Source organism: Rattus norvegicus, chromosome 20, assembly GCF_021556685.1.
Source record: "Rattus norvegicus strain SHRSP/BbbUtx chromosome 20, alternate assembly SHRSP_T2T, whole genome shotgun sequence".
In the NCBI taxonomy this organism is placed as follows: domain Eukaryota; kingdom Metazoa; phylum Chordata; class Mammalia; order Rodentia; family Muridae; genus Rattus; species Rattus norvegicus.
In genome coordinates, this window is record NC_141553.1 from 48,887,501 (window position 1) to 48,915,367 (window position 27,867).

The following is a 27,867-nucleotide window of genomic DNA, read 5'->3' on the forward strand; positions in this document are numbered from 1 at the left end:
AATGGTGAGGGTGGTGGTGAGGGTGGTGGTGGTGGTGGTGGTGGTGGTGGTGGTGGTGGTGGTGGAGATGGTGGCAGTGGTGGTGGAAGTAGAGGTGGTGGTGGTGTGTGCTCCTGCATTTTAGACGGCCTCTCACCAGGTAGTTTAGGCTGGCTTTGAACTCACAACCTTCCTGCTTTAGTCTCTCAAGTAGCTGAGATTATAGATGTGCAACCCAGACTCAGCAGGATCTAGCTTATTTATTTGGCTATTTTCATGGCAAATATTCTTATTTCACAGTTTTATATCAAATAATTAAAATCTTCTGGCACTAATAGTTTTCTTTCTCCTTTTACTTTCTGTAACTTTACTGTGCCTTACAACATCCTAGTTCCGCTTTATTGATTCTTTTTGTTGTGTCTTTGCTCTGTAATTATCCTCCCAACCTATTCACAGCTCTCCACTGTGGTGGACACTCACTATTACAAAATGCCACACTCTTCTCTTGCTTGATGCTTCTTTTTTTTTTTTTTTTTCTTTTTTTCGGAGCTGGGGACCGAACCCAGGGCCTTCTGCTTGCTAGGCAAGCACTCTACCACTGAGCCAAATCCCCAACCCCTGCTTGATGCTTCTTGTGTTAAACTCAAATTTGTTTGACTTTAAGGATGCTAATTTTATTGGGTTGACCAGCCCTTGTATTATATCAATTGACCAGTCCAAAATTTCAAGGCACACTTGTTTTGTGTGTTTCTTATACATAAACCATGGGCCTTTTAACTTTCAGAGTTGGCTTGAATTTTTCTTTTAACTTTTACCCGAGCAGAGGAACCGGCTGCCGGGATGAGCACCTCTCTGCTGTCTTCCTTTCCTACCCGCATCCACACCAGTCATGTCCTGCCTTGATGCTCCCACTGTGGAGAGACTCAGACTCCCTCACCACAGGCTTCTTAGGACTGTAACCAGCCTCTGAGCTTAGCTCACAATTCTGAAGTCAGCCTGAGTTGAGAATGAATGTGTCCCATTGGATACTTCTATTGTCACACAACACGAGCCAATATGCTGTGCAGACAGCGCAGCATCAATGGACATGTGTTTCCTGTCGGAGGTGAAAAGCTAGGCAGATACTTTGTATTGCTATGCCCTTCAAAACCCACCAGGACTGACATTATTGATGATACACTTGAACAATCGTGATTAGATACACTGTAGAGGTTGTTCTAGACAAAGAGGGGCCACTACTTCTCCCTAAGAACGGATACTTTTGACTTCTGAGGAATGCCACAGTGGCAAACATTCAAGAGACCCATTGTGCTGGTCAAACCTAGCAGTATCAAATGACCCTTGCTTCACACTCAGAGTTCCTGAGAGAATGTGTCAAAGCCTATGCGGGAAGGACTTGACCTGATTTCCATATATGGAGTCTCCGTTGGGAAGAGTTGAAAGCTGGGGACAGTTCAGTCACTTGGGTGTGGGGGTTGCTGGCAGCTGTTGGTAGCAACTCTGGCAACTTCCGTTGGGCCTAGTAACAAGGCACCTGCACCTGGACCCGCAGGGAACCTTGGCTCCTCCAACCTTGGCTGTCTTTGACTTCTCATAGTCACAGCTCCAAAGACCAAGACCCCAAGAGACGAGGTGACAACTGCACTGTTGTTTATGTTATGTCAGAATGCATAGCATAATTTCCCCTTATGTAAGTAAGACAGGCCAGTAAACCACTCAGGCTCAGATTCCAGAGGGAACATACCCTACCTTGTAATGATGACGCATAAAGAATTTGAAAATATATTTTAAATATACCATATCTCTCTGCTCACCACAGGGATCTAAGAGATAACTATGTATCTGTGTATCAATGTATCTTTGTATCTATCTATGTATCTGTCTATGCATCTACGTATCTGTCTATCTGTACCTATCTCACACACAGACTTCTTATCACATATGTAATCATATCCATATACAGACATACATAAACTTGTATGATTTTATTAGCTATCAGCATATGTCATTAAAGTGGAATGGTAATTGTAGCATTCTGTAAGAAATAACACCAAAATTTAAAAGGAGGACTATATTGATTATCAACTAATAATATGTGGATTCCAATTCTTGGCTTTTGCTTTGCTTTGAGACAGGGTCCCTAGTAACCCAACTTAGCTGTGCAAGGAAAGCGAAACTTAAGCTTGCTATGTAGCCAGGGATGATTTTGAACTTCTGATCCTTTTGTCTCTGCCTCCAGAGTGCTGGGATTATATGTATGTACTGCCACATCTGGTTTATATAGTGTCAGCGATCGAACCAAGGATGGTTGTTATAGTAAAATTTATCGGGAGTTTCTACCCCACCTTAGGTCATTTAGTTCTCAAATAAAAGACACAAAACCTTTATATTTCTAATAGGCCTTAAAAGCACTTGAGCTGGACAGATATAAACTATACTCTCTTGTCTACTTCCCTTTCAATAACCCCGAGATATCACTTGCCATGTTCCATCAGGGCCACTTCTACTCCAATCGACTGGTCCTCATGGCCATGTTCTCATAATCTACCTGCCCCATGGTGCCTTCTTTTCTCTTCTCTTTCCTCTCTCCTCACCATCTCTGCCTCAGACCCTGTGGTGGTTTGAATATGCTTGGCCCAGGGAGTGTAGGAGGTGTGGCCTTGTTGGAGTAGGTGTGGCCTTGTTGGAGTAGGTGTGGCCGAGCTGGAGTAGGTATATCACTGGGGGATTGAATCAGTCTGCAGCAGGCCCACAAGCCGCTCACCCACATCCCTGCTTCCTGATGTGTAGCTTGCAGACTCTCCCACTTTGGCTCAGAAGTTGGGTCGTCTTTGTACTCTGTTAAGTCCTCCCCACCTGGTACAGGGGCAGGATCGATCTTTGTTCAAGCAATGCTTGGGGTTTCCCTTCTCCTTCCAGGGTAACAGTGCACAGTGAAGAGATGCTGGTCAACAGACGGCTGATAAGGGCAACAGAGGCTCCGAGGAAAGTCTTCTCCCCCTTCAAACAATGTTCAAGCTTACGTAGCTCAAAGCCATGAGACGTCATCTAAAAATAAATAAATAAATAGGGAAGGAAAGAAGGAAGGAAGGAAGGAAGGAAGGAAAGAAGGAAGAAACAAAGAAACAAAGAAACAAAGAAAGAAACAAAGAAAGAGGGAGGGAAGGAGGGAATCCAGCCTCAAAGGAGAAATAACCTCTAATGTTCCATAGTTGGGAAGCTATGACTGACAGTCGTTAAGCATCTAAATAGCTAGCAGAGGGTGAGCTAAGCAGTTAAACTTGCTCAGCAGCCAAGGATGCTTACTCATTCTTCTTGCAGAGGACCTGAATTCAATTCCCAGTTCTCACACTGAGAGGGATCACGCACACATATATGCAACTCCAGTTCTAGTGGATCTAATATGTTCTTCCAGCCTCTGGGAGCACACACACACGCATGTGTACCTGCACACAAACACATGGAGAGACATATAATTTGAAATAAATCTTTAAAAAGGTGCTTGCTGTCTGGCTTAGGGGTACATGTGTTCAAGAGGCAGAGGCAGGCGGCTCTCCAAAAGTTTGAGGCCAACCTGATTTACATAACGAGTTCCAGGCAAGCAGGGCTTACACATTTGAGACCCCGTCTCAAGATAAATAAATACAGAAAAGTAAAAGCAAGCAAAGAGGGGTTTGGACGACTCTGGTACTATGAGATTCTGTTTTCAAGCAATGAATGTGTGAGATTCCCTGACCTGGTCACTACACATCGTAAAATGTATGGAAATGTCATACTCTTAAGTATGCATCCTTATTAAATGTCAAGGAAAGCTTCTAAAGTCTATCCCATCGGCAACTGGATTCTTTGGATCCTTTAGGTATGCTAGGGGAGTCACTGTCTTTCCAACATCAGGAGAGTGGCTGGCAGAGCGGAAAGCTGAAAGGACACGCAGCCTTTATGGCACAGTTGAACCTCTGAGTTAGCCAACCCTGAAATCACTGTACCTTTGGACTTGGCCGTGTGAGTCACTTTCCTTCTTGCCTAAGCTATTTTTAACTGCTTTCTTTTGTCTGCATCCAAGATAACAAGGGGTGGGGTCATTGAGTACAAATAGAGAGAGGCGCTCTGAAAGGACAGACAGTATCATCAGCAAGAATGGCTTCCTATAATAGGGGTTACTCAGATAGGACTTTGATGAGGACAAGAAGCTGGACGTCGAGAAGGAAGGGAGGACACATCAGGAAGTGAGAAGAGGAGCACGTTTGCTAGGTGTGGTGTGTACATGTAACCCCAGCACACAGCAAACTGGGGCAGGTAGATCTCTCAGTTCAAGACCGGCCTAGACTATGTTGTGAATTCAAGACCAGATTGGGCAAAGTAGTAACACAGTTTCAAAGGAAAGAAGAGAGGGAGGGAGTGAGGGAGAGAGGGAAAAGGGAGAGGAAGGAAGATGAGTGGTAAGGGAGGAGGGGAAGGGACGGGGAAGGAGGAGGGATGATAGAGGGAGGGAGGGAGAAGGGAACGGAAGGAGGAGGAGCATTAGGGAAGGGAGGGAAGGAGAGACAGAGACAGAGAGAGATTTAGTGTAATTCTCACAAGAGTCACCTAAACCCACATTGGCTTGGATCCTTGCAACAACTTGTATACAATGAAATGGAAAGAGATGGGCTACAGTTTGGTCCAGCGAGTATCTAAGTTACTTCCCTAAATTCAGCTCCATAGGTAGGGATAAGGAAGAAGAGGAATCTCCTGCATTTGTAGTGAGACATGAGCCTTGGAGGTGGACTTGGGCTCAGTCACCCATGGTGGGGTCAACACTGCTGCTGACCAGAAGGCAGCTGGATTGTCAAACTGGTAAGTAAAAGTGAGTAGCCAGAAAGGGGGAAGAGGTTGGCATTCTCTAGGTCAAACCAGTTCCCTTGTTTAAGCGAGACATATCAAGCAAGACCCTAGAAGGCTAAAGGTAAACCTGGCAACAAAGTCAGGAACCCAAAATAAAAACTGATACAAAGAGAAATTACAAGGGAAATATTAATGTTGGCTCTATACCCAGGAGTGTGGTTGTTGACCACCGGGAAGCATTTGACTTGATTCATAGGCTCCTAAACCAATTAATCAGGTATTTCCCCCACGTCCTGCCCCCGAAGATAGGAGCTTGGGATGCTCAACCCTCTTCAGTCCTGAGTGTTATCCTGTGTTTTTCTCATTCTTAGGACCGTGGAGTGATAAATCACAGTGGCATTGGCTTGTTTCCCTGTTTGTCTTCTTGTATCTTTGCCATTTTGAAGTCCTCTTCTGTGATGTGCAGTTAAAGCCTGTGGACTTCTTTTCAACATTGAGATACCTGTAATCCTCTTACCAACCTGTGGAGAGTATTTACAGGCAAGTCCGTGGTCACAGAGCCAACAGCTTCTCTCCACCCATTATGTTTACATCTACTTGGCAACCTCCTGTAGTTAATTAACATCTTGCTCTTAAAGAACTCTGGCTCAACTGAATGACTTTTCAATAGTTTAAGTGTAATTAATTTACCACTTTCCTTTAAGATAAATAGCATGTTTTCTGATTTATTAGAGAAACTGATGCTTATACTGAGGCCATAAAGGTACTCACTAAATGTTCTAGAATTTTCTTTCTTTCCTTCCCATGTATACCTGCTCTCAACCCCTGGACTGTCTTTCCAGCTCCTGAAGAAGTTATTATATTTTAACACTTATTTACTTTTATATGTCTGACGGCTTGGCTTGCCTTTGTATAGACACAGCACGTGTTGTGCATGCTTGAAGTCTGAAGAGGTCAGAAGAGGCATGAGATCCCCGGGACTGATTACAGATGGCTATGAGATGCCATGCGGGTGCTGGGAACTGAACACAGGTCCTGTGCAAGAGCTCGTCTCGTGCTCTTAAGCCCCGATCGATCGGTCTCTTCAGCACCTAGAGGTATTCTTTAATGCTGTGCCTTGGAAGCTTTATATTTACTCCCCACAGTTATGCCTCTAACCTACCTGGAACTGATTTTGTGCATCGAATGAGGTCAGGCCATAGATCATTTTTCTCAGATTTGGGTCCATTGACTCCACGGTATTTATCGAAAAGGCCATCATTTGTATTGTATGGTGCCAGTGTCCCTGTTGAAAACCAAATGTCTATGCACGGAATGTTGGGTTCTTTGTTTTACTCTGCTGAGCTATTCGTCTATGCTTGAGACAATCCCAGGTTAAACCTTCATAGTTGACAGGATTAAGAAACAGGTTTTAAGAGCTAGGTGTGGTGGTGCATACCTGTAATCCCAGCACGCAGGAGACAGACGGTTGACGGTTGTTCTTTTATTGTCTTATTCTTATGGCTCTGGAGATCAAATGCAGGGCCTTGTGTGTGCTGGGGAAGTGCTTACAACTGAGATACTGCCGTGCAGCATTATGGGTTTTCTTGAGAGGGGCTATCTGAACATGGCTACTCATGTATCAGAGATAAAAGTACTTTGCAAGCTTCCTGTCATGCAAAGTTTAAATATATATTTATCTAATTTTATCTAATACTTTATATCTAATATATACATACACAGATATGTTAGACGGTGTCTTTCTATGCATTCCACACCAGCCTCTGACTTTCAGCAGTCTCTTGCCTCTGCTTCTGAAGTGTTGGTTTATGTGACATTAAAACCTCTGAACTTACTAGTAGCCAGCTATGGAGACATACACTGTAAGCCCAGCAGTTAGGAAACAGAAGATGAAGGATCACTGAGAGCTCGTAGCCAGCCAGGAATACAGAACGAGACATTGTCTCTGTTGCTGTGAGGTGTGTGTGTGTGTGTGTGTGTGTGTGTGTGTGTGTGTGTGTGTGTGTGTGTGTGTATGTGAAGTGTGTATGTTTGAGGTATGTGTGAGTGTGCACCTAAGTGTATAAAGTATGTATGTGTTTAAGGTATGTGTATATGTGAGTGTGTTTGTGCGAGGTGTATGTGTTCATGTATGTATGTGTATGAAGTATGTGTGAAAGAGAGAAAAGGGAGAGAGAGAGAGAGAGAGAGAGAGAGAGAGAGAGAGAGAGAGAGAGAGAAACTAATATAGACATTAGTTCCAGGAGTGGGGTTTTGTGGTGGAACCTGACCATGGTGCTTTGAGAAGAATGTGGAAGACTGTAATTTTGGGCTAGAAAGTGGTTGAATGCTCCAAGCAGAGCATAAAGGGCCATGCTAGGAGGATGGTGGATGACAGTAGTGTTGAGAACAGAGATACTGTAGAGGCCTAACTCAAGAGGATTCTGAGATCTCAAGGACTTTCAGAACAACTGGGCTAGAACCACTCCTGTGATATCTTGGCGAATAGTCTGGCTGCCTTTTCCCCTTGTCTTAAACTGATTTAGAAGCCATGGGCAGATTTCTTTGGTGGAAGAAATTCTAAGACATCAAATGCTGATAATGCTTACCAAAAAAAAAAAAAAAAAAAAAAAAAAAAAAGAGCAAGTGAGACAGAAGTATAAAAGGTGCAGTTTGCAAGGGGTACCAGGAAGTTCATGGCTTGTGCTGGGAGAGAGGCTATGATTGTTAATGAGATATAGACATTAAGGAGAAATCTGCTCTACACTAGAACCAAGTGAAGGTTTCCTCAGTGCTCCACCCAGGTAAGCTTCCAGCTGGGCAAAGGGAGGGCTTAAGGGGATTTCTGCTTCTAGAAGGCAATCGCAAGCATAAACTGTGACTACTGTCTGTCATTCAAGAGAGCAAGGATTCATCTCAAGAGAGCGGGGGACCTTGCTCATCGTTTTTGCTAGGATTAGAGGCATAAACGATGCATGAGTGAGGGGCTGTAGACCCCTTCTGTGGTTTTGAGAGTCACTGAAGCCAGGGAACAGGTGGCAGGGGAGCCCTGGAGCAAAGGCCCTAAAAGGGGAGAGGCCACAAGTGGCCACTGTATGAAGCTATGAAAGCAAAGCCTGGGTTGCAATTTGGACCCTAAGATTTTTGGAGAAGCCAGAGCCATGGTACGTCTGCCAAAAAGAGCTGCTCACAGGAACTAGAACCAGCCCAAGAAAAGGATGTTTGCTGTAGGCAGCTGGGGACATACAGCCCTTTAAGCTCTTTGACACCAGACATAGAACTGCGGGGTTCGATGCTTGCCCTGCTGGGTTTTAGTTTTACTTTGCTCTACCATTTTTTTTTTCATTACGCTCCCATGCACTCATTTTGGAAAAGTAATGTACCTTCTGAACCGTTATGTGTCAGAGATACATAAAGCGCTCTTCGATTGCATAGGGGTTGCAGTTAAGAGATCGCCCCGAGTCTCAGAAGAGACTTTGGACTTTTAAATAGTGTCGGGATTGTCAAAGACTGTGAGGACCTCTGGAGTTGGACTAAATGTATTTTGCATGATGTTACATGTAGGCTTAGATTTTTCAAAACCGACTTTCATATGGGTTCTTACATGCTTTAACCTCCCTTCTAGCCCACCACTCATCAGAGGTAGTGATTAGGACTCGTGGAAGTAGACCTGGTTAGAAATAGTTCTTTGGGGGCGATTCCAGTCTTTGTTGTCAGGATATCAGCAGTTCAGTCCACTAGCAAACCACCAACCAGGAATCAGCAGCTGCGTCCAGTCCAATCAGCAGACACACACACACACACACACACACACACACACACACACACACACACACACACACACACAGAGTCAGCAGTGGCAGCTTGATCCACTAAATAAATCGTGAGACTCTGCCTCAAGTCAGTGGAAGCTGCGAGAGGCCACAGGAATATCACGAGAAATCCTTTCACGAGACGTTACTCTCTATGAAGTCACAACAAGGGAAGACCAGCAACATGGTAAACCTGACAGCAAAGACCGATGAAGCAAAGCAATGGCTTCCTCCCACTGTCCGTGGGGTCATTTATAAATGACCACAGGTCACTCTTTCTAAACATAGCGTGCCCTCTCACATGCTCCTTCAGCAAAACCTCCTTCCACCTGTGTCTGCTTCAGCAAAACCTCCTTCCGCCTGTGTCTGCTTCAGCAAAACCTCCTTCCGCCTGTGTCTGCTTCAGCAAAACCTCCTTCCGCCTGTGTCTGCTTCAGCAAAACCTCCTTCCGCCTGTGTCTGCTTCAGCAAAACCTCCTTCCGCCTGTGTCTGCTTCAGCAAAACCTCCTTTCACTTGTCTGCCCCAGGAAAACATCATTATGACCTGAGTCTCCAAAGAAATTTTCACTTCAGCTATGGTCATGAAAAGCTAGGGAATGGAATGGGGAATGACCCCCATAGGCTCAGGTTTTTGAACACCTGGCCCACGTCGGAGGTGCTGTTTGGGGTGGCTTCGGAGGTGTGGCCGTGCTAGAGGAAGTGCGGTACTAGACAGGAGCCTTGCCCTGTGCCCGGCGCATTCTCTCTGCTTTGTGCTTGTGCTCATAGTGCTGTCTCTGACTTCCTGTTCCTGCTGCTGCTGCTGCTGCTGCTGCTGCTGCTGCTCCTGCTGCTGCTGCTCCTGCTGCTGCTGCTGCTGCTGCTGCTCCTGCTGCTCCTGCTGCTCCTGCTCCTGCTGCTCCTGCTGCTCCTGCTGCTGCTCCTGCTGCTCCTGCTGCTCCTGCTGCTGCTCCTGCTGCTCCTGCTGCTGCTCCTGCTGCTGCTCCTGCTGCTGCTCCTGCTGCTGCTCCTGCTTCTGCTGCTCCTGCTGCTCCTGCTGCTGCTGCTGCTGCTCCTGCTCCTGCTGCTCCTGCTGCTCCTGCTGCTGCTGCTGCTGCTCCTGTTCCTGCTCCTGCTGCTGCTCCTGCTGCTCCTGCTGCTGCTGCTCCTGCTCCTGCTCCTGCTGCTGCTGCTGCTGCTCCTGCTCCTGCTGCTCCCGCTGCTGTTTGTTTCCCGTGTTTCCCAGCCATAATGGATTCTTATGCTTCTGTAACTATAAGCAACAGTAAACATTTCCCACAGAAATTGTATATGTGCATACATATATACATACACATACTTACACGCATAACATCTCACTTTATGAACAAGATCCATTGTCTGCGGTTGGAAGATGAGACCTAAACAATATTTGTGAGGAAGATCATTGTTTATAAGATTTGCTTTCCTCTCTCTGTGTGTGTGTGTGTGTGTGTGTGTGTGTGTGCGCGTGCGCCTGTGTATGTGTATGATATAGTTTTTAGTATATGTACTTGTTAGTTTGTATGCACACATGCATGAGGATGCTGGTGCACATATGTTGCACATGCATGTGGAGCTCCACTTTGCCCGTCCGTTCTCCACAGTTCTCCAGTGTTAATATTTGAGACAGCGTCTCTGGTTGAACCTGTAGGCCAATGACTGGGCTAGTCCAGCTGACTGACTAAAGAGCTTCAAGAACCCAAGTGTCTCTGCTACTCTCTCTCCCTGCGCTGGGGTTACAGGCAGGAACCCCTCCCTGTGCTGAGCCCTTCACCTGGGTTCTAGGGATTGGAACTCAACTCCTCGTGCTTTCAGGGTAGGTACTTCGCCGGCTGAGCCATCTCCCCAGCCGGTACATCTGATTTTAAGTGACCTTTATCAGGATCCAGCTTCTGCCTGTTCTACCAAAGCTGTCCTCAGACAGGCTACACCACTCCAAGTTCACAGCCAGCCGAAATGAGTATCTTTGTTCTAGGACATCTGAGGGTGGCTCTGCTGGCTCTGGGTGCTCCCCTGCCTACTCCTGAGTTCACTGCCTTGGTGAATGTCACCTGCTGTAGCTCAGGTTGTCGATTCCCGAGTCAAGAGTGGATGTAGCCCCCTGAGTGGTCTGTGACCCCCAGACGGGAAGGCAGGGCGCGCTTACCAGTTAATGAACGCTGAACAGCTGAAAGGGGAAATGTCCACTTTTCTGGTCAAACCCAGGGTCTAATTCCACACACATTAGAAGTCCTTAGAAGACCACTGTCTTCCCCGGCTGCTCTTGCTCCTGCCATCTAGCTGTCTTGGCAAGGGTAGGAGCTTGGGAGAAGGAGGTAGGAGCCATTGTTCCCCCAGGTGCCCTTTGTTCTTGTTGCCACAGGATCGAGCATCCTGACCCCTCTGTGTGCCACTGTGATTCTGGAAAAGACACTCTTCCACTCGGAGTCACAGTTTCCTCTGCTGCAGATACGGTTCGTGATGTCCATGCAACCTCTCTCAGGAGACAGGAAGTGGGTAGTGGGTGGCAGGACCAGAGACTCGTGTCTCCTCTTTTTTTTCTTTTTTTTTTTTTAAAGAGGTCCTTTATTGAAAGGGGGGAGGAAGCCAGGAAGAGAACGCTTGGGTCTCCTCCTTAAGGCTGGGGCAGCTCTGAAGAAGCCACACAGAGTAAGGTTTTGTTTGTTTTGAACACTTTCGGTGCTGGCCCAGAACGCTTAAAGGAAATGCTTTAAACGTGTTGGCAATCTGTGCTCTGAGTGAGACCACGGCCTCTGAGCCCAGACAGATCAGTCCAAGCTCTGGCCCTGCCCCAAGTGTTTGTGTGTTTAACTTCTCAAGGGTTTCCACTGAGGGGAACAAAAGCCCAGAAGTTTCCCCGAAGTCCTTTGGCTTAATCCTCCCAAGAGTCATTGAAGCCTCTCAAGATTGATCCAGAAAGTGGAGGACACTTCAAGACTCTGCTTTTCATATTTGTCTGTTCCTCTTCAACAAACCCACTTGAGGTTTTTGTTGTTGTTTTTTTTTTTTTTTCTTTTTATGCCCCAGTGACAACATAACACTGAAGTTCAAGAATTATGTCTAGGGTCACAGTGGCAGGAAGTGGCTGAACAGGGAGGCATCTTTCAAGAATCTTCTCTCCATGCACAGAGAGAAAGAAAGAGCTAAGACTGCAACGGGCTCTCAGGCTGAGAAACCGGAAAGAACGGGTTTTGACAGCATTCGACAGGAAGATGGCAAGGTTTAAGCAAAGGGTATATGGACAAGAAGGAGAGAGAGAGCCAGAGAGGGGGAGGGGAGGAGGAGAGGGGAGGGGGAGGGGCGGTCAGGATTAGCAACCACTCCTGGCACCTGGCACAGGTGCAAACCACAGGCTGGAAGCTCCAGATGCCTTGATGACGTCACGCCCATGGAGCCGGCCCTGTGCCTGACTTGATGTTCAGCTGGATTGAAAGTTGGAGCACAAAGGAACAGACAGTTTTAAGGGAACCAGCAGATAAATTTGTATTTCTGGTTGGGTAAGAAGGATGAAGACTTAACAAAAATCAAACTACTGGTTTTTGTGGATGAAAGTCCCTGGAAAGGAGATAGATGTACCCGCCTGACCACAGCAGGGATCTCAGTATCTGAGGTTCTAATGTTCAGTATCTAATGTTCCAGGTCCTGAGCCAAATTACTTTGGGCCAATCATTAGCCTCCTTAACAGCCACCGATCGCCTTCTGTATGCGCCCTAACAGCTCTGTGGCCCTTAGGTAAGTCTTTGGAGTGGACAGGAGTATCTTCCACCAACCACACCACTGAGAATGACGTCGGCTCGAGTCTGAGACCCACGCCCGCTGTTTTTGCGTTTCTGGGACCTGCCTACCCATGTGTATGAAAATGGTCTTGATTTATGATTCCCTTTTGTTCTATTACTATAAAGCTTCCTGCTCTCTCAGAACACGATGTTTGTAAAACAAACAATCACAAAACAAAACGAAACAAAACGAAACAGAGAACTCTGTTCCCAAGCCATGGCCATCCCTACTGGCTCCAGAACTCTGATCCCCTTCGAGGTGAGAGCTATGCTTTTTCACGAACACTCTAAACCGGATTCAGCAGATTAGCAAAGGGTGGTTTGGTTAGGATGACTTAGGATGCCATGTGGGCTGGGGCATGCGGCTTTGTGTTAGAGCAGTTAGCTTGCACAAGGCCCTTGGAGCCGACTCCAGAGTAAACAAACAAACCAAAAAAGTATTTAATGTGTAGCTTTAGTCTGGTCCACTTAGGAAATCCTATCAGAGATTTTTTGGTAGGATGTGGTTTCTTTCTTTGACTTAAAAAAATGATTTATTCATTTATTTTTGCATGTGTATACTTGTCATGCCCCACCCCATGTGTGTGTGTGTGTGTGTGTGTGTGTGTGTGTGTGGTGTGTGTGTGTGTTTATGAGTGTGGTGTGGTATGTGTGAGTGTGTGTGTTTATGTGTGTGGTGTGCGTGTGTGTGTGTGTGTGTGTATTTATGTGGTGTGTGTGTGTTTATGTGTGTGGTATGGTGTGTGTGGTGTGTGTGTGGGTGTGTATGTATGTGTGTGTGTTTATGTGTGGGGTGTGTGTGTGTGTGTGTGTTTGTGTGTGGTGTGGTGTAGTGTGTGTGCGTGTATGTGTGTGAGTGTGTGTGTTTATGTGTGTGGTGTGTGTGTATGCGTGTGTGTGTAAGTCAAGGGACAAGTTGTGGGGACTGGTTCTCTCCTTCCACCATGTGGGTGCTGGGGACTCAAAGTCAGGCCTGGACAGCAGGCATTTTCCACACTGGGCCATCTCCTAGCACTCACATGGTTTCTTAATGGATGTGTAGACATCCTGATATATTTTATTATAAATGCTGAACCAATAGGATATGTCTTATGCCCACTTTCCTTTGCATAGATATCCCCCCTCAGCCAGCCATGCTGCCCCAGCACACCTGGCGAAAAGGCCACCTCGCATGACCTCTTGGTCCTGGTTTTTGTTTCGTTGACAGCTGAACCTTCCTGACTCTGACTTCCACACACAAGCCTACTCTATTCCTCAGCTGGTGACCACTCAGTTCTATAGAAAGTGCCACAGGCCACCCACTGAGCTGTAACTCCTGGTGTAGGCCTCGGTTCCGAACCCTGTCTACCAGTTCGCCTGCGAGTTTATCGTGCCCTTACACAGAGCACAGTACTCACCTGGCCAAGCACATGAGCCCTAGGGTTCCTGACACCAGGCCGGACCTGCCAGTCAGGAAAACCCACAAACTCGCTCCCTTCACGTCATATTGAAAGTCCAGTAAATGAAAACCCCTCAGTCTTCTCCAGTTGAAACATGTGGATCTGGTTTTCTCAGATCCTAAGAACAAGTAAAAGGGAATGGGGGGTGGGGGTGGGGAGATGGCTCAGAAGTTAAGAGCCCTGAGAGGTTCTGAGTTTGATTCCCAGCAACCACATGGCGGCTCACGGCCATGTATAATGGGATCTGACGTCCTCCTCTGGCCTGCAGGCAGAGCCCTCATACACATTAAATAAATATCCATAAAAAAGAATAAATAAGGATCAAGAACAAATGCTGCCCCCCAGTGAGTTATTTTTAACCCGTGTAGAGTTCCGTCCATTTGCAGTAAGGCTTACATCTCAATGTCCTAAATAGACTCTAGGTCTTCCAGAAAACCGACTCTCTTCATTGTAAGTTCCATTCTTCGGCTGGCCAGCACTCCCAGACTTGACCAGCCTACACCGTCACAGATCATCACATCCTGATAAGTCGTGGTCAAGTGCAGCACACCAGGGAGGGAACAGATAGGACCAGACCACGCCTACTGAAACATTGCTTGCTCCAGATCAACAATGGGCCCATACAGTGGAGCAGACACCAGGGTGCTTCTCTCCAGCAGCCCGGAGTGAAGAATCCCCTCTGAGAGCCATGTTATATAGGATACTGGCCTCCTTGAGTGCCAGCAGACTAAGGTCATTATCATTGTCCACTCAGCAGGTGGGGTCTCCACGAGGGAGACAGAGAGAGACAGAGAGAGAGACAGAGAAAGAGAGAGGCTGTTTACCACCTGGGTCCTGGGTCTGCTAACCGGGAAGGCAAAGCTATATAGTCATTCTTTACATATGTTCACAGTTGTGAGATCTCCCTCACACACATACACACACGCTTCTGCCTGTCCAGCTCACCATAATGAGACAGGCACATCAAACCTGGCCCGGAAGTGATTGGCGAGTTGACGTGTGGTCCCACTGTGTTCAATTCTGGGATCTAAGCTGTTTCAGTTTCCAGAGTCTGTTTTCTCACCTAAAACAGGGGACCACACAGCCCTGCCTTACAAGGACGAGTTGAGCCTCGGCGGAGAGGAGGAATAGAAAACATTTTTGAAAGCTGTCCAACGCTTTGCAAAGACGAGTGTGTTATGATAATTGAGTGTCTGTGGAGAATGACAAAGTGAGCCTCGTCACTCGAAACTCCCTTTTAAAGCACTTCATTGTATTCTAACCTATGTACTCGTTTCTTTGTGTGTTTTTCCTCTTCGGGTCCCAATAGAAACGGAACTTCGTGAACGCGTGTGGCGAGAGCATTAAATAGACACCAGCTCTCCTGTGTTCTGCACTCACTTCCCAGGGAAGCCATACACCTAATAAACTGCCCAGCCAGAGCTGGCTTGCACTGCTGATAGCCTCAGCAGGCACTGACCTTGGCACCGTGACAAGGGCAACATTTCCAAGTGGATGAGCGCCTCCTGAACAAAGTGTCCAATGTACCAGGAATAAACAGGCCTTTCATCAACCGAGCCTGCGTGTTTTCTGGTTCCAACAGCCTTCCCCACTGCCGGGGTCAGAAAGCAGGGACATCAACCAGCAGGGCCTCTTGGACAACCTGCTAGTCTTGCTCATTCCTCCCAGAGGATTCTGGGACTGAATAGACTTGCAGGCCTCTGCCATCACCTGTCATGGCTGCAGTACAACTATTTTAAACTTACGTTTGACCAGCTTAGGAATGAACAAGACTCAGACTGTGGTTATTTTATTTGACTTTGACAATTATTGGGGGGTGACCCCTAATCTACTTTTCTAACTGCTGGCCTGGCTACCTCCCCAGCGGTGTACCCCAAATGCTTGCCGTTTCTCCTGGCCGTGTGCTCACGGTCCATCTCCTCTCATGGCGGCTTCCTCTCTCCTCCTCATTTTCTCCTCCCCTCCACGCTCAACCAGGTAACTCAAAAACCCACCTCCCTCCAACCCCTACCCCCAGAAATTGTCCGTAGTCATTTTTATTTAACCAATAGTTTTAAATTAAGGAACAGGGTTTGCACAACAACCGCTGGTAAATTTGAGAATTGCCTCGTAGGCTTAGACGTACGAATTTAGTATCCAATACATAGCGGCTCACCAAACTTCAACGCGAGGTTCCATGATTTCCCTTCTCCATTTCTGCAAGAGTAGAACCGGAAAAGTGCGTTCCTTTACGCCTTGGTAAGATCTGAGCAGGGGCATTAGCTCCCCCTGTGGTGCAAAAGGGGAGTCTTGGGGCCACATTCGCAAAACTCTGTACAGCAGCCCCAAATAGGACATCACATCGTCAAGCACTGGCAGGGCCAACTTTTGAAAGGGACAGGTCACTAAGTCAGCCCCAAGGAGAGCATGCACAGGCTTAGAGGATAAGCTCCTGGAGGTGAAATTCAGTAAGGGGGTAAAAAGGGACAAAGGACTCCCAGAAATGCACGTGCAAAACTCAACCGGCAAAACCGGTTTCCTCATCTAGGCCAATGAGTCTACAGCTGGCCAACTTAGCCGTTTGTTCTTTCCTTCTACAAACGGTCAGGGGGCATCTAAAATGCCTCCCAACCTTGCAAGGAGGAGCTGAGCATTCTGTGTTCTGGAGACACAGAAGAATCAACAGCTAAAGCCCCACCTTGCTTATATTTTATTAGGATAACAAACAAGCAAGTAAATAATAAATAAATAGTGGTGCTTGGTGCTAAAAAGGCATGAGTGCAGGTACGTGGGAGCAGAGACCGTATCTGAGGAAGCTTCACTGTGACCCTCTGGGTTGTGCCCTCCAGACCAGAACAGCAAAGCAGGCAGCGTCTCGGAGATGGGTAGAGGCCTGAAGAGATGAGAGAGGGAGTCGGAGAGGAAACCTTTAATTCTGACTGAGTTTGGAAAACTGTAGGTCGGGTAGATAACGTGACTGTGGGTCTGGAGCTTGTCTGGGGTCTTCTACTGAGAGCACAACTGGAAGGCAAGGAGCAGAAAGGTCTCTGAACAAAGCTCACCGCCACTCTGAGCAGGAGGTGGCGGCTGGGGTCTGGACATTTTGAGAGTAAAACCTATAGGATCTGTTCATGGTAAGAGTGGTGAATTAAGAGCCAATGGTTCTTTAGCCTAAGAAACTAGGAGTTAGATCCCTGGGATTTGGGTGAGGCAGGCCTAAAAGATAATGACTACGGTTCTGAATATGCAATGTCTGAAGCGTCTGGCGGGTAGTGGGATGACAGATTCCTGGGTCCAGGCTAAAGTCTGACCTGGGAAGTCAGACTGCAGGGCGGATGACTGAAGCACCAGCAAGGTTGGTACTAGCAGAAGCAAGGGATGGTAGGAAAGAGATGTAAGGACTGAGCCCGGGCAGCAAAGGCTAAGAGAGTAAAGGCCTAAGCTGGGGGAGAGAAAACAGGAAGAGTGTTTCTCAGAAGGAACTGCTGGTCAATGTCGCCAAACATGGCTGTCCAGTGAAGCATTAAAATACCTAAGAACTAACCTTTGAATTTTGATATCCTTGGATCCAGAACCCCATTAGGACTGAAGTAGCCCTGTGGCCTCATTTAGATGAAGAGCACACGTCCTTTTAGTCTGTCCCCCCCCCCCCCCGGAAAGGAAAAGCCCACACTGTCAGTCTCCCCAATGACTTTAGCATGCATAGTTTTAGGGATTAGAGAGAGCCGCCTGGGTGGGGGGAGTTTAAGGGGAATGTATAGAAATGAGACAGTAGGAAAAGCAAGCCTGGGGAAGGAAGTCGCTCTTCAGTGGGACGATGGAAGAGACCAGTAGAGAGGGAAAAGAACACCAGTGCACAGAGAGAGGGAATGACATGTCAGGGAGAGACTGAGTGGCCGTCTGTAGCCCTGGCCATGTCTGATCTTGGCGTCTAAGCAGGATTGGACCTGGTTAGTACTTGAGAGGGAGAGCCAAATGACAGATGGACTCAGCGTCTCTCAGGCTCCATGGAGAGAGAGCTCCCCAGTAAACCTTTTTCACTTGTGCCCCCTTCCATCCAACAGGTTTTCCAAATATTTATGGATAGTAAGTCATAAAAATTATTTTCAAACACTTCTTTGATATCCGTATACGTTTGCCATTTATTAAAGATTAAGGCAAATATGTGTTATAATGAGGTGGATGTGTCTGTGTATTTTTACATAAAGAATTAAGTTTGGCTGAGCCTTTATGGTTCGGGATTCAGAGTATCTTACACTGTTTTCAGAGTTGGTCGAGGTTCGGGTTTTGTAATTCCCAATGCTTTGAATATCACTTCACGCAAACACGTGGTATAGCCAGGTGGTGGTGTGAGCACCTTTAATCCTAGCACTTGGGAGGCAGAGGCAGGTGGGTATCTAAGTTCTAGGCCAGCCAGCCTGGTCTAGAGAGCAAGCTCCAGATAGCCAGGGCCACACAGGGAAACCCTGTTTCAAGAAAAGAAAAGGGGGTGTGGGAAGAGGTGAGCAAAAGGAGGCTTAAACACGTGGTACTAAATGGCAGAACAATACTGAGGGGACATTTCAGAAAGTATTGGAAATTCTGCCCCAATCCCAAGTCAAAGTGTATTCAACATTTTTTTAAATCAATCTTAAGCCAGCAACTCCAATAGCAACATTTAATACATTATAATCCAAAGCCTGATACACTAGAATTCAAAGACATATTCTGATACTCACACGCTGAGGAACAATGATAGCAATCTATTTAAAGTCCTTGTTAACTGTAATTAAGCTATTATGTTTCTGAAGGAGCAGAACTGTCCACACCATAAAAACGTTGCAAGGCCTAACATACAGTGGTCTCATAACTGAGCGGAGGTGTTCCGGGCAGCGTTTGTTGGCCCTGTGTGGTGTCAGGGCCTGCTGGGGACAAAGTGTTCAAGCCGTGTTTTCAGAACCAAGGCTGCAGTGACCTCAGATGACTCAATATAGGTGAATGCTACTGGAAACACCTAGGGTCTGTTACCTGTTCGATTGTGTGCTATGGTTGGCGCATGTTCAGCGACCTTTTACTGTTGGTAGATATGGTCTGATCCCTGCAGAGAGTCACACAGCCCCATAGAGCAGTGGCTCTCAACCTTCCTAATGCTGTGAACCTTTAATACAGTTCCTCATGTTATGCTGACCCCTAACCATAAAATTATTTTCGTTGCTACTTTTTTTTAAAGATTTATTTATTATATGTATGTGAATATACTGTCTCTTTCTTTAGACACACCAGAAGAGGGCATTGAATCCCATTACAGATGGTTGTGAGCCACCATGTGGCTGCTGGGAATTGAACTCAGGACCTCTGGAAGAGCAGTCAGTGCTTTTAACCGCTGAGCCATCTCTCCAACCCTCGTTGCTACTTTATAACTGCAATTTTGCTACTGTTATGGATTGTAATGTAAATTTCTGATAGGCAAGATATCTGAAAGGGCTGTTGACCTCCCAAAGGGGTCACGACTCACAGGTTGAAAACCACTGCCATAGAGGGTTGTACCACACAACTCTGGGAAGTTGTGTCACACTGTCCATTCAGACTCTCTTGGAGAACTAGTTCAAATGGATCCCCAGGCCTCCTCTCCCCAGAGGTTCTGATTCAGTGGATGGAGAATGAGCTGAAGACCTTGCACTCTGACCGGTCTCCCTGGTGAAGCTGGAGTTGCCTCTCAGGATTGGGCCATCTCGGTATCACCCCACTGAGGAAATGCACACTTCCCATTAGATTAGAAGGTGGCTTGGGTAGACCAGATGGAGGAGGTGGTGGGAACACTATGAACCCACTGTTCCTTCCCCTATCTCAGTGCTGAAGGGAGCCAGGTCACCAGCCCAGAGTACCCACATGTGAGGAAGGGCTGAGGGTTTGAGGGTGAAATTGTTGTCTTGGAGATGATCAGCAAAGCAGTGTCTTGAGAACAGAGAGCCAGGCATGCAGCAGAGACCCACCTGCCGGTGGTAAAGCTGGTCTTAAAGGAAGGAGCAGTGTCTTAGTTAGGGTTTTACTGCTGTGAACAGACGCCATGACCAAGGCAAGTCTTATAACAGACAACATCATTTGGGGCTGGCTTACAGAATTGAGGTTCAGAGGTTCAGTCCAGTATCATCGAGGCATGGCAATATTCAGGCAGGCATGGGACAGGAGGAGCTGAGAGTTCTACATCTTCATCTGAAGGCTGCTAGTGGAAGACTGGCTTCTAGGCAGCTAGGGTGAGGGTCTTAATGCCCATGCCCACAGTGGCATACCTACTCCAACAAGGCCACACCTACTCCAACAAGGCCACACCTCCTAATAGTGCCACTCCCTGGGCCAAGCATATTCAAACCATCACAAGTGGTTAGAGTAACCAGAGTGGTACTGAGCAGGACCCTGGATTTGCCAGGTCAGGTGCACTGAAGGGAGGCGAAGGACAAAGGAAGTTGACTGTAAAGTGATGTATAGGTAATGGTGAGGGACCAGACACAGAGGGCAATGAGAAACTGTGGTTATGGTAAGGAACAAGGAGAAGGTGGGAGAGCTATCCACTGTGGGCCCCATAAGGTAGGAGAACGTGTGGAGAGAGACTGGGCTGGAAGGGGGAGATTGTGATGGGAGCGTTACTCCTGAGTTGAGATCACGGAGCACACTGGTTGGCAATGGCAATGTCTAGTGCACTCCATGGGCACAGCAGCACTACGAAAGGGAAAACCGCTGGAGAGAAGTGAGTGGAGGGAGTGGGAGACTGGGGACCAGGAAGATGATGTCTGTGCATAAGGAAACCACCAAGCACTTAATCAAGAGCGCTGTCGAATGCCGAGGGCTGCTGCCTTCACGTTCTGATAGAAGCCAGTGCTGGAGGAAGTGGGGAAGCCCTGAAATATACATTCTGGGCCCTCGGCATCAACGGTCCTTGAAGGGGAGTGGCTGTGATGGTAGACACATGGCCTGCTCCATGACAACAGTTACCAAGTCAGGATGGAGCAGGTGGGCACACGCTAGTGAAAGGCCATTCCTGACACAGCAGCACTGTCCTCCCTCAATTCTCCCCAGAACTGTAGAGCAAGTTCCCAGAGCATAGCAGGGCTGTGCTCAGGTCTCCTCCAACCCAAAGATTTTTTCAATGGCTTTTCTCCGAACTGCTGGGAGGTGGGTAATACTTGAAGTAAGCACAAAATAACCAAGAGCAGGAGAGAGTGAAGGAAGATGGGAGGCACTATAGGCAAAGTTGACCATGGCTAACCCTGAGCATGGGGCTATGTTCCCCCATTTTCTAAAGTTTCTGGAATTAGGATGTGGTGATAATGCACACATGTATACATATATGATATGTGATAATGCGTGTATTATATGTTATAATATATGATAATCATCATATTACTCATGTATATTATTTATATAATATAATTATATTATATGCTAGTGCATATATTATATGGCATGATATATGATGATGCATATATTCTATATTATAATTTATGATATATAGTGCATATATTATATCATCATGCATATGTGTTAATGCATACACACATAGGTATATATCTGAACAGTCATTCTGTTGTTTGTAAAACAAGGGGCACAAACTCTCAGAGGACCATTCCAGGCAGTGACTGTGGCTCCTTACACATAGTGGAAGCCAAGTGTGCTTAGCCAAGGTAAGGATGAGACATCAGGGCAACTTTGCTTTAGCACTGCAGGATGGTAGCAATCTCAGGTCCGGGGGGGGGGGGTAGCCAGGGTCACCAAACCATGAGAGAGAGAGAGAGAGAGAGAGAGAGAGAGAGAGAGAGAGAGAGAGAGAGCTGTCCCCCTGACCTGGGTTGTGTTGGCCAAGGGGTCTTTGTGCCTTCATTGCCGGCCCACTCTGTGAAGGGAGCTATGCTCCTAGCCAATTTCCCTTGTGCCTGCCTAAGGCACAGTCATTTCCTCCCCTCCCCCCATTCCAGTTGGGGTGTTAAGTGCGGTACAGAACTACAAATGTCTCATTTACTGTGACATGAGTTTCGAGATCAAACTGGTCACACACAAGACTGTAACATAGGTAAAAGGTATCCTTGGACACCTCCCTGAAAGGGGAAGCAGGGCTACTTTTTACCAGGGTGCCCAGCTTCCTAGAACCCCATGAGGTAATTCTCTATCCTGAGTATCTGTCCCTGCCAAGAACATGCTGGGTGGTTGACCCACCTGAGAACTCAACCACTTCCTGGCGTGGGAGTAACTGAGGTATCCACATTCCCCACTATCGAAGATGTGTCTTAACCTCGGCCTCTTTCTAGAAAGACGCTACCTTAATCAAATAACACTGAAGGAAAAAACACGAGGTTTGCCTCTAGGATATGGATAGAGGAGAATTTGTGGTTGCTACTGCTGCTGCTGCTACTGCTGTCGTCGTTGTCGTTGTCGTCGTTTTTGCTGTTGTATGTTCTGTATGGTCCAGAGACTGATCTATGATGGCCATCCATTTGACTTTGAATGAGTGAATTTATTAAGTATACAGCAAACCAAAGTGAAAGGATAGCAAAAGATAGATGGATAGATAAATGATAGACAGACAGATGATAGATAGATAGATAGATAGATAGATAGATAGATAGATAGATAGAAAGATAGATAGATGGAACAAAACATCATCAAATCAGATTCTCAAAACACCCTACAGGAATCAACTAGGGAAGCCCCATTGGGGAATCGGTAAAGGCTCCCCATGGAGGGGTCCTGAGCAGAGCACAGAGCCTCGGGTGAGGGTTCTAAATAAAAGGACAAAGGACAGAGGGACAGCACCCGGCATGGTACCCACAGCACCTGGCATGGTGACACTGACTCGGGAAGTGTAGGCAGGCAGTGGGAGTTCCCCGTTGAGACTTTTCTGAATGACTGAGCTTCCTTTGGCTTCTCTTTCTTACTGTAGGGACATGTATGTATCATGTATGTATGGATAGAGAATGGTGGCCTCTCCTGGAAAGAGCTGGCCTTCTGGTAGCTCCCAAGGAAATGGTGTTTTCACTTTTGAACTCTAGGCTGTTCTCTGTTGTCCTAGAGTTAGGGAAGCCAGCCCATGCCCAGACAAAAGGCCTTGGATGACCAGGAAACAAACACATTGTCCCACGGAGTGATCTGCTTCCAGGGCCAGCCTCTCAGCCAGCTCAAGCCCTGTGACAACGTTTCCATATGATGTGCCTCACATGGGGTCTGCTGATTATACAGAGCAATGGGTTTCATGATGGCACCTTCATGTGTGCACAATCTCTCCACTGCTCCCTCCTGTTTCCCGGTCACTCCTGCTGAACCCAGTCCTTACTGCCTGGTCCCTCCTCTGAGTCATGTCCCTTCTTTTCCTTTTCCTTCTCCCCCCCCCCACTTTTTTTTATAGCCCAATGAGTTTCATTAGGGCTGTGGGTGAGAGATTACTTACAGGAACACTGGTTACGCAATTGAAGAAAATCTCGCTTCCTCCCCCAGAGACTATCAAGTACCCATGGGCGCTCAGAGAGGGGTGACCTATTTGGAATGAATATTTGGAGTAAGCAAGCAGTCTGCCTAAAATAATATTTACTCATATTTTAAATACGTCTCTTTAAAAGGAGTGTGGACTTCCTGGAAAACTGGACTATGTGGAGTCTTTTGTGGAGTAATGAGGCATTTTAAAATAAACAGGAGGGGAAAGAAAAGAATGAAATAGTACAACAGGGAAGTGATCTCAACACACACACGTGCACACACATGTGCGCACACACACATACACACATGCACACATACCATACACACAACATACACACATACACACACCACATATACCACATCCCACACACCACACACACACACCATACTCACATAGACACATACCACACACACACACACACACATATACACACACCATACACACATACACCCCACCTACCATAGACACAACATATGCACATACACCACACATACACACACACATACACATATACCACACCCACAGAGATGCATACCCCCACACACATAGACACATACCATACATGCACTGCACACACACCACACACACCACATACACAAACATACACACGCATACCACACACATACACACATACCACACACACACCACATACACGAACATACACACACATACCACATACACCATATACACATACCACACCCCCTACACACACACACACACTCACGTAAACACATACCGCACACAGATGCACACACATATCTTTCACTTCCTTCACTCCTTTGTTGTGTGTAGAGGACAAGATGAGTTCGTCTGGTGAGGATATGGTTTCATTTGCACCTCCTAAACATGATTTGCTTAGAGTAGCAGGTCTCAGAGTGGCCTTGGGGGAACCCTTGAATCCTTGAGGTCACAACTCCTTTTACAGTTTTCTCCTTTACTACCTAGTTGAGTATTTCAGTGACCACGTGATGTGGGATGTCATGACTCTGTCAAGAAGGACCCTGTTGTCTTGAGCACTGTGAAATGCTTGTAGACTTGCAGACAGTTCACAGTGTCCTTTAGCACTGCCATGACCCTGTGTACTGGAGTGGGGAAAACGATCTCAACTTAGTGAGACACAACCTTGCAAATTTATCTGACCATAAAGTTTATTTTTGTTTTGCTCTGATTGGCCCAACACCTGTTGTGATCCTAGCTGGCTTCTCCAGAGGTTAGTCACACCGAAGCCAAAATTCCTCTGGCCGAGCAGTTCCTTGGCGAACGCTTGTGTGCATGGTTGGTGAAAGGGAATGAGAGCATCAGTCCAAAACATGGCCCCCAAATCGCAGGGCTCAGATTCCACCTCTGCTACTCCCTCCCTGAGAGTCTGGAAAAATTATTCTCCATGCATAGGTTGAAGGTCTTATCATGGGTCCTGTAAACTGTAAGTGCCACAGGAGAGGAAAACCTTAATCTTCCAGTGTCAGATATGATCTTCTAGGGTCAGGACCGATGGCGGGCTACAGGCAAGCACTGTGATCTGAGGCAGGTCCCCAATCTGTCACAGACTTCAGTTCATCTGCATATGAGGCAAGCTCTGAAACGTCTGGTGCTAATGGTCTGGGACTGGTTTGGAGTGCAGTGCATGTCGGGAGAGACTGTGGGGTAAGAACTGCAGGGCCTGGGCCGTATCTCCAGGGAGAAAGATGCTCTCAGAATAGAATGGTGGGCCTTTAGGGCAGTGTGTGTCACCCTACCCAAGTGGGGAAGAACTTGGTTGTCACGATTACTGATCCTCTTCATGCTGTCCCCAAACTGACTGACCGAGCGGCGTACAGCTCAGCAGTAGAGCCCCTCCATAGCATCGCTGATTGATGCTAGCATCTGCGGCATCTGTCAGTGAATGAACAAACTGGCCACCTGAGGGGAAGGTCTGGCTGCAGAGAGGAGCAAGCTCTTGTAAAAGAACCTCAAAGGAGGTCTGTCCCTCACCCAGCCTTACAGACACCGTGTGACCTTGACCTGGTAAGCCACCATAGCAGCTGCTTCTGCCTGAGTTCCCCCACTGTCACTTCGCCACCACTGGGTATGAAGGACTTCACGGGATGGAAACACCCTGAAATCTGAACCTAAGAGGGTGCCCTGAATCGCTGGTCTGGTGAAGTCTGTCTGTGGCATGTCGGTTTCTCAGAACACCAAAGTGAAACATTTGCCCAGTTAGGAGAAGCCCAAAGGTTATATATCTCAGAAGAATGGAAGTTTGGAAGATTCTTGGGGACCCTACCAGCAGTATAAAAGGGAGAAAAGGGTTTCTGAGGCTGAAGACAGAGCAGCCAAACCAGGGAGAGAAAGAAAGATGTTTAGAGTGTTGAGCTGTTTGCCTGGTGTGCAGAGAGGCTCAGGGATGCATCGTCCCAACATCCTCACTGGCATAGGGTGGGCTATCTGGTAACACAGCTGCGCTTGGGCTGTCCTTGCTCCCTTTAAGTAACCCTTCACGCACTCCTGCTGGTAACCTCAATAAAAACTCATTGGCTCATCAGGGAGATGCAAATCAAAACTACTTTGAGATTCCACAGTACGCGGGTCAGGATGACTAAGATCAACAGTACAAGTGACAACTCACGCTGGCGAAGATGTAGAGCAAGGGGAACACTCTTCTGTTGCTGATGGGAGAGAAAACTTGTGCAGTCTCTATGCGAGCCGGTATGTGGGTTCCTCGGAAAGAAGGGAATCTATCTACCTCAAGATCAAGCATACCACTCTTGGGCATACGGTCAAATGATGCTTCATCCTACTGCAGAAACACTTGCTCCACCAAATTCATAGCTGCTCCATTCGGAATAGGCAGACACTGAAACAACCTAGCTGTCCCTCAACAGGAGAACAAATAAAGAAAACATGATACATTTTTTTTAATTACACCATGAAATTTGCAGGCAAATAGATGGAACTAGGGAAAAAAATTCAAGGGAGGCAATCCAAACCCAGAAAGATAAATATGGTATGTATTCACTGATATCTGGATATTGGACATTAAATAAATGATAACCAAGCTATAATCTATGGACCCAGGAAAGATAAACACAGAGAAAGGGACTGAGTGTGAGCGTGTGAGTGTGAGCGTGTGAGTGTGAGCGTGTGAGTGTGTGAGTGTGAGCATGTGAGTGTGAGCGTGTGAGCGTGTGAGTGTGAGCGTGTGAGCGTGTGAGTGTGAGCATGTGAGTGTGTGAGTGTGTGAGTGTGAGCGTGTGAGTGTGAGTGTGTGAGTGTGTGAGTGTGTGTGGAGGATGGGGGGGTGCGAGGACACACATGGATCTCCCTGGGAGGGTGAAAAAGAATAGAGTTTACGGGTGGAATGAAGTGGCCTGTGTCAGCTGCCCTTTTGCAAGTGACTGCAGGGAGAGGACTTGCTTTCCCGAACAGTTTCTAGGGGAAAACTCAATTGGCCTGGGATGTCTCCTCCCCTGGGGAAGTTAAATTTGGACACACCAAAGAGAGAGTCTTGTTGTGGGAAAACCCTGCTAATTAGGGTTGAAGCCTACCACTGTCCAGATGGCCTACTGGGTTCCGTGCAAAATGGAGAACCCCCTTTAATAGCAGGGCTCCCTCTTCTCTGACTTTGTCAGAGGAGCTCGAAAATCCCTAACTGCCTCTACCTGCAGCTTACAGGTTAAGATTACAGGCTCAACTTCCTCTCTCCAGACAGGAAACCCGTTCAGTTAGCACCTGAGATTCCTCGAATGTCTTTCTATGTTAATGAGGCATCTTGGTACTTAGAGCCTTCAGCCAGTGACCTTTGCCCATCTTGCATATTCTGACCCCTGTCCCTGAAACTATGTAATCCTTGAATCACCGCAAGTAAAGTGATCTGTCTCCCCGCAGCTGTTCCCACTGTCATCATTACCTTATGATGTCATCACAGGACTTCTGAACTCCACGCCCGCAGTCTCTGCCCCATTTGTCCTGATGGACCCACATCAGGTGACAGTCCCTGAGGGCAGGGAGGGTCAGGATCACACCTGGTTTAACTCAGAGAAGATTGGCTTTCGGATTTGTCAATGGGAAAATGTTTCCGAGGACACTGCACGGTAAGGCCTGTGGGTAGTGACTCAGCCGCCCTCTCTCATTCCTTCAGTGAGGAATAGTTTTGGTCACTGGAGCAGAAAACTGACACATAACTGGGGCCGGTGAGGTGGCTCAACAGGCCAAATCGCTTGCCCCCAAGCCGGACAACCTGAATTCCTCCATCCCCAGGACCTACCTGGTGGAAGCAGAGAAGCTGTCCTCTGGCCACCATGTGTGTGTCACGAGAAATGCAAGCATAGGTCATCACTGACGCTGGCCCAAGGAAACCTTTGGTTCTTTTAGTCTTTGCTTCATAGACGCAGTCTACCCGGACAGTTCCACCTGGAGGCAATGAGGGTGGAAGAGATGACTTCTGGGATTGCCTAGAAGTCCCAGCCTCCAGTAAGTCCAACTTTCATCTTCAAGAGAGGCGGGAGGAGTAGTCCCTGAAAACACACCAGCTTCAGTACCGCTGGGTCTGTGTTACCAAGACAGAAAGCAATCAGCTAGAAAGCCAGTACTCTCTGCAGGGGACTTTCGAGAGATCTGCTTAGGCACGTTGCTGCTGCCCAGACTGGTCCTGCTGTGA

General features: G+C 47.2%; 1 protein-coding gene and 1 long non-coding RNA gene across 22 annotated transcripts in view; one reads left to right on the plus strand and one right to left on the minus strand.

Annotated features, from left to right (window-relative positions):
• Nucleotides 1-15,363, plus strand: part of LOC102550328 (uncharacterized) — a 20,375-nt gene extending 5,012 nt beyond the window's left edge. The window contains exons 1-11 of one of the 21 annotated variants that reach the window (XR_015645274.1): nt 4,097-4,235; nt 4,676-4,815; nt 5,175-5,343; nt 5,720-5,900; nt 10,247-10,411; nt 10,958-11,048; nt 11,660-11,815; nt 11,935-12,092; nt 12,235-12,327; nt 12,498-12,630; nt 15,120-15,363. This is a non-coding gene — a long non-coding RNA (uncharacterized LOC102550328). Of the gene's footprint in view, nt 1-3,838; nt 3,982-4,096; nt 4,276-4,543; nt 4,816-5,174; nt 5,344-5,719; nt 5,901-10,199; nt 10,412-10,957; nt 11,049-11,622; nt 11,829-11,934; nt 12,093-12,234; nt 12,328-12,497; nt 12,631-15,119 lie in introns of those variants that run through there. The other 20 variants (XR_015645273.1, XR_015645263.1, XR_015645262.1 and 17 more) reach the window with 20 other exon arrangements.
• Nucleotides 8,132-27,854, minus strand: LOC147998735 (uncharacterized). Its single transcript, XM_087598467.1, has 2 exons — nt 27,475-27,854; nt 8,132-9,847 (listed from the first exon to the last, which is right to left on the minus strand). Exons 1-2 carry the CDS (start codon nt 27,541-27,543, stop codon nt 9,185-9,187), a joined length of 732 nt encoding a protein of 243 aa, XP_087454593.1. The 5' UTR covers nt 27,544-27,854; the 3' UTR covers nt 8,132-9,184.
• Between the last annotated feature and the right edge of the window lie 13 nt (nt 27,855-27,867).

Coding starts and splice junctions, on each gene's coding strand:
- LOC147998735 (XM_087598467.1), bottom strand. CDS start 27,543: ATGACCTATGCTTGCATTTCTCGTGACACACACATGGTGGCCAGAGGA. Junction 9,848..27,474: donor AGCTTCTCTGCTTCCACCAG/GTAGGTCCTGGG, acceptor TGTTGCTTATAG/TTACAGAAGCATAAGAATCC.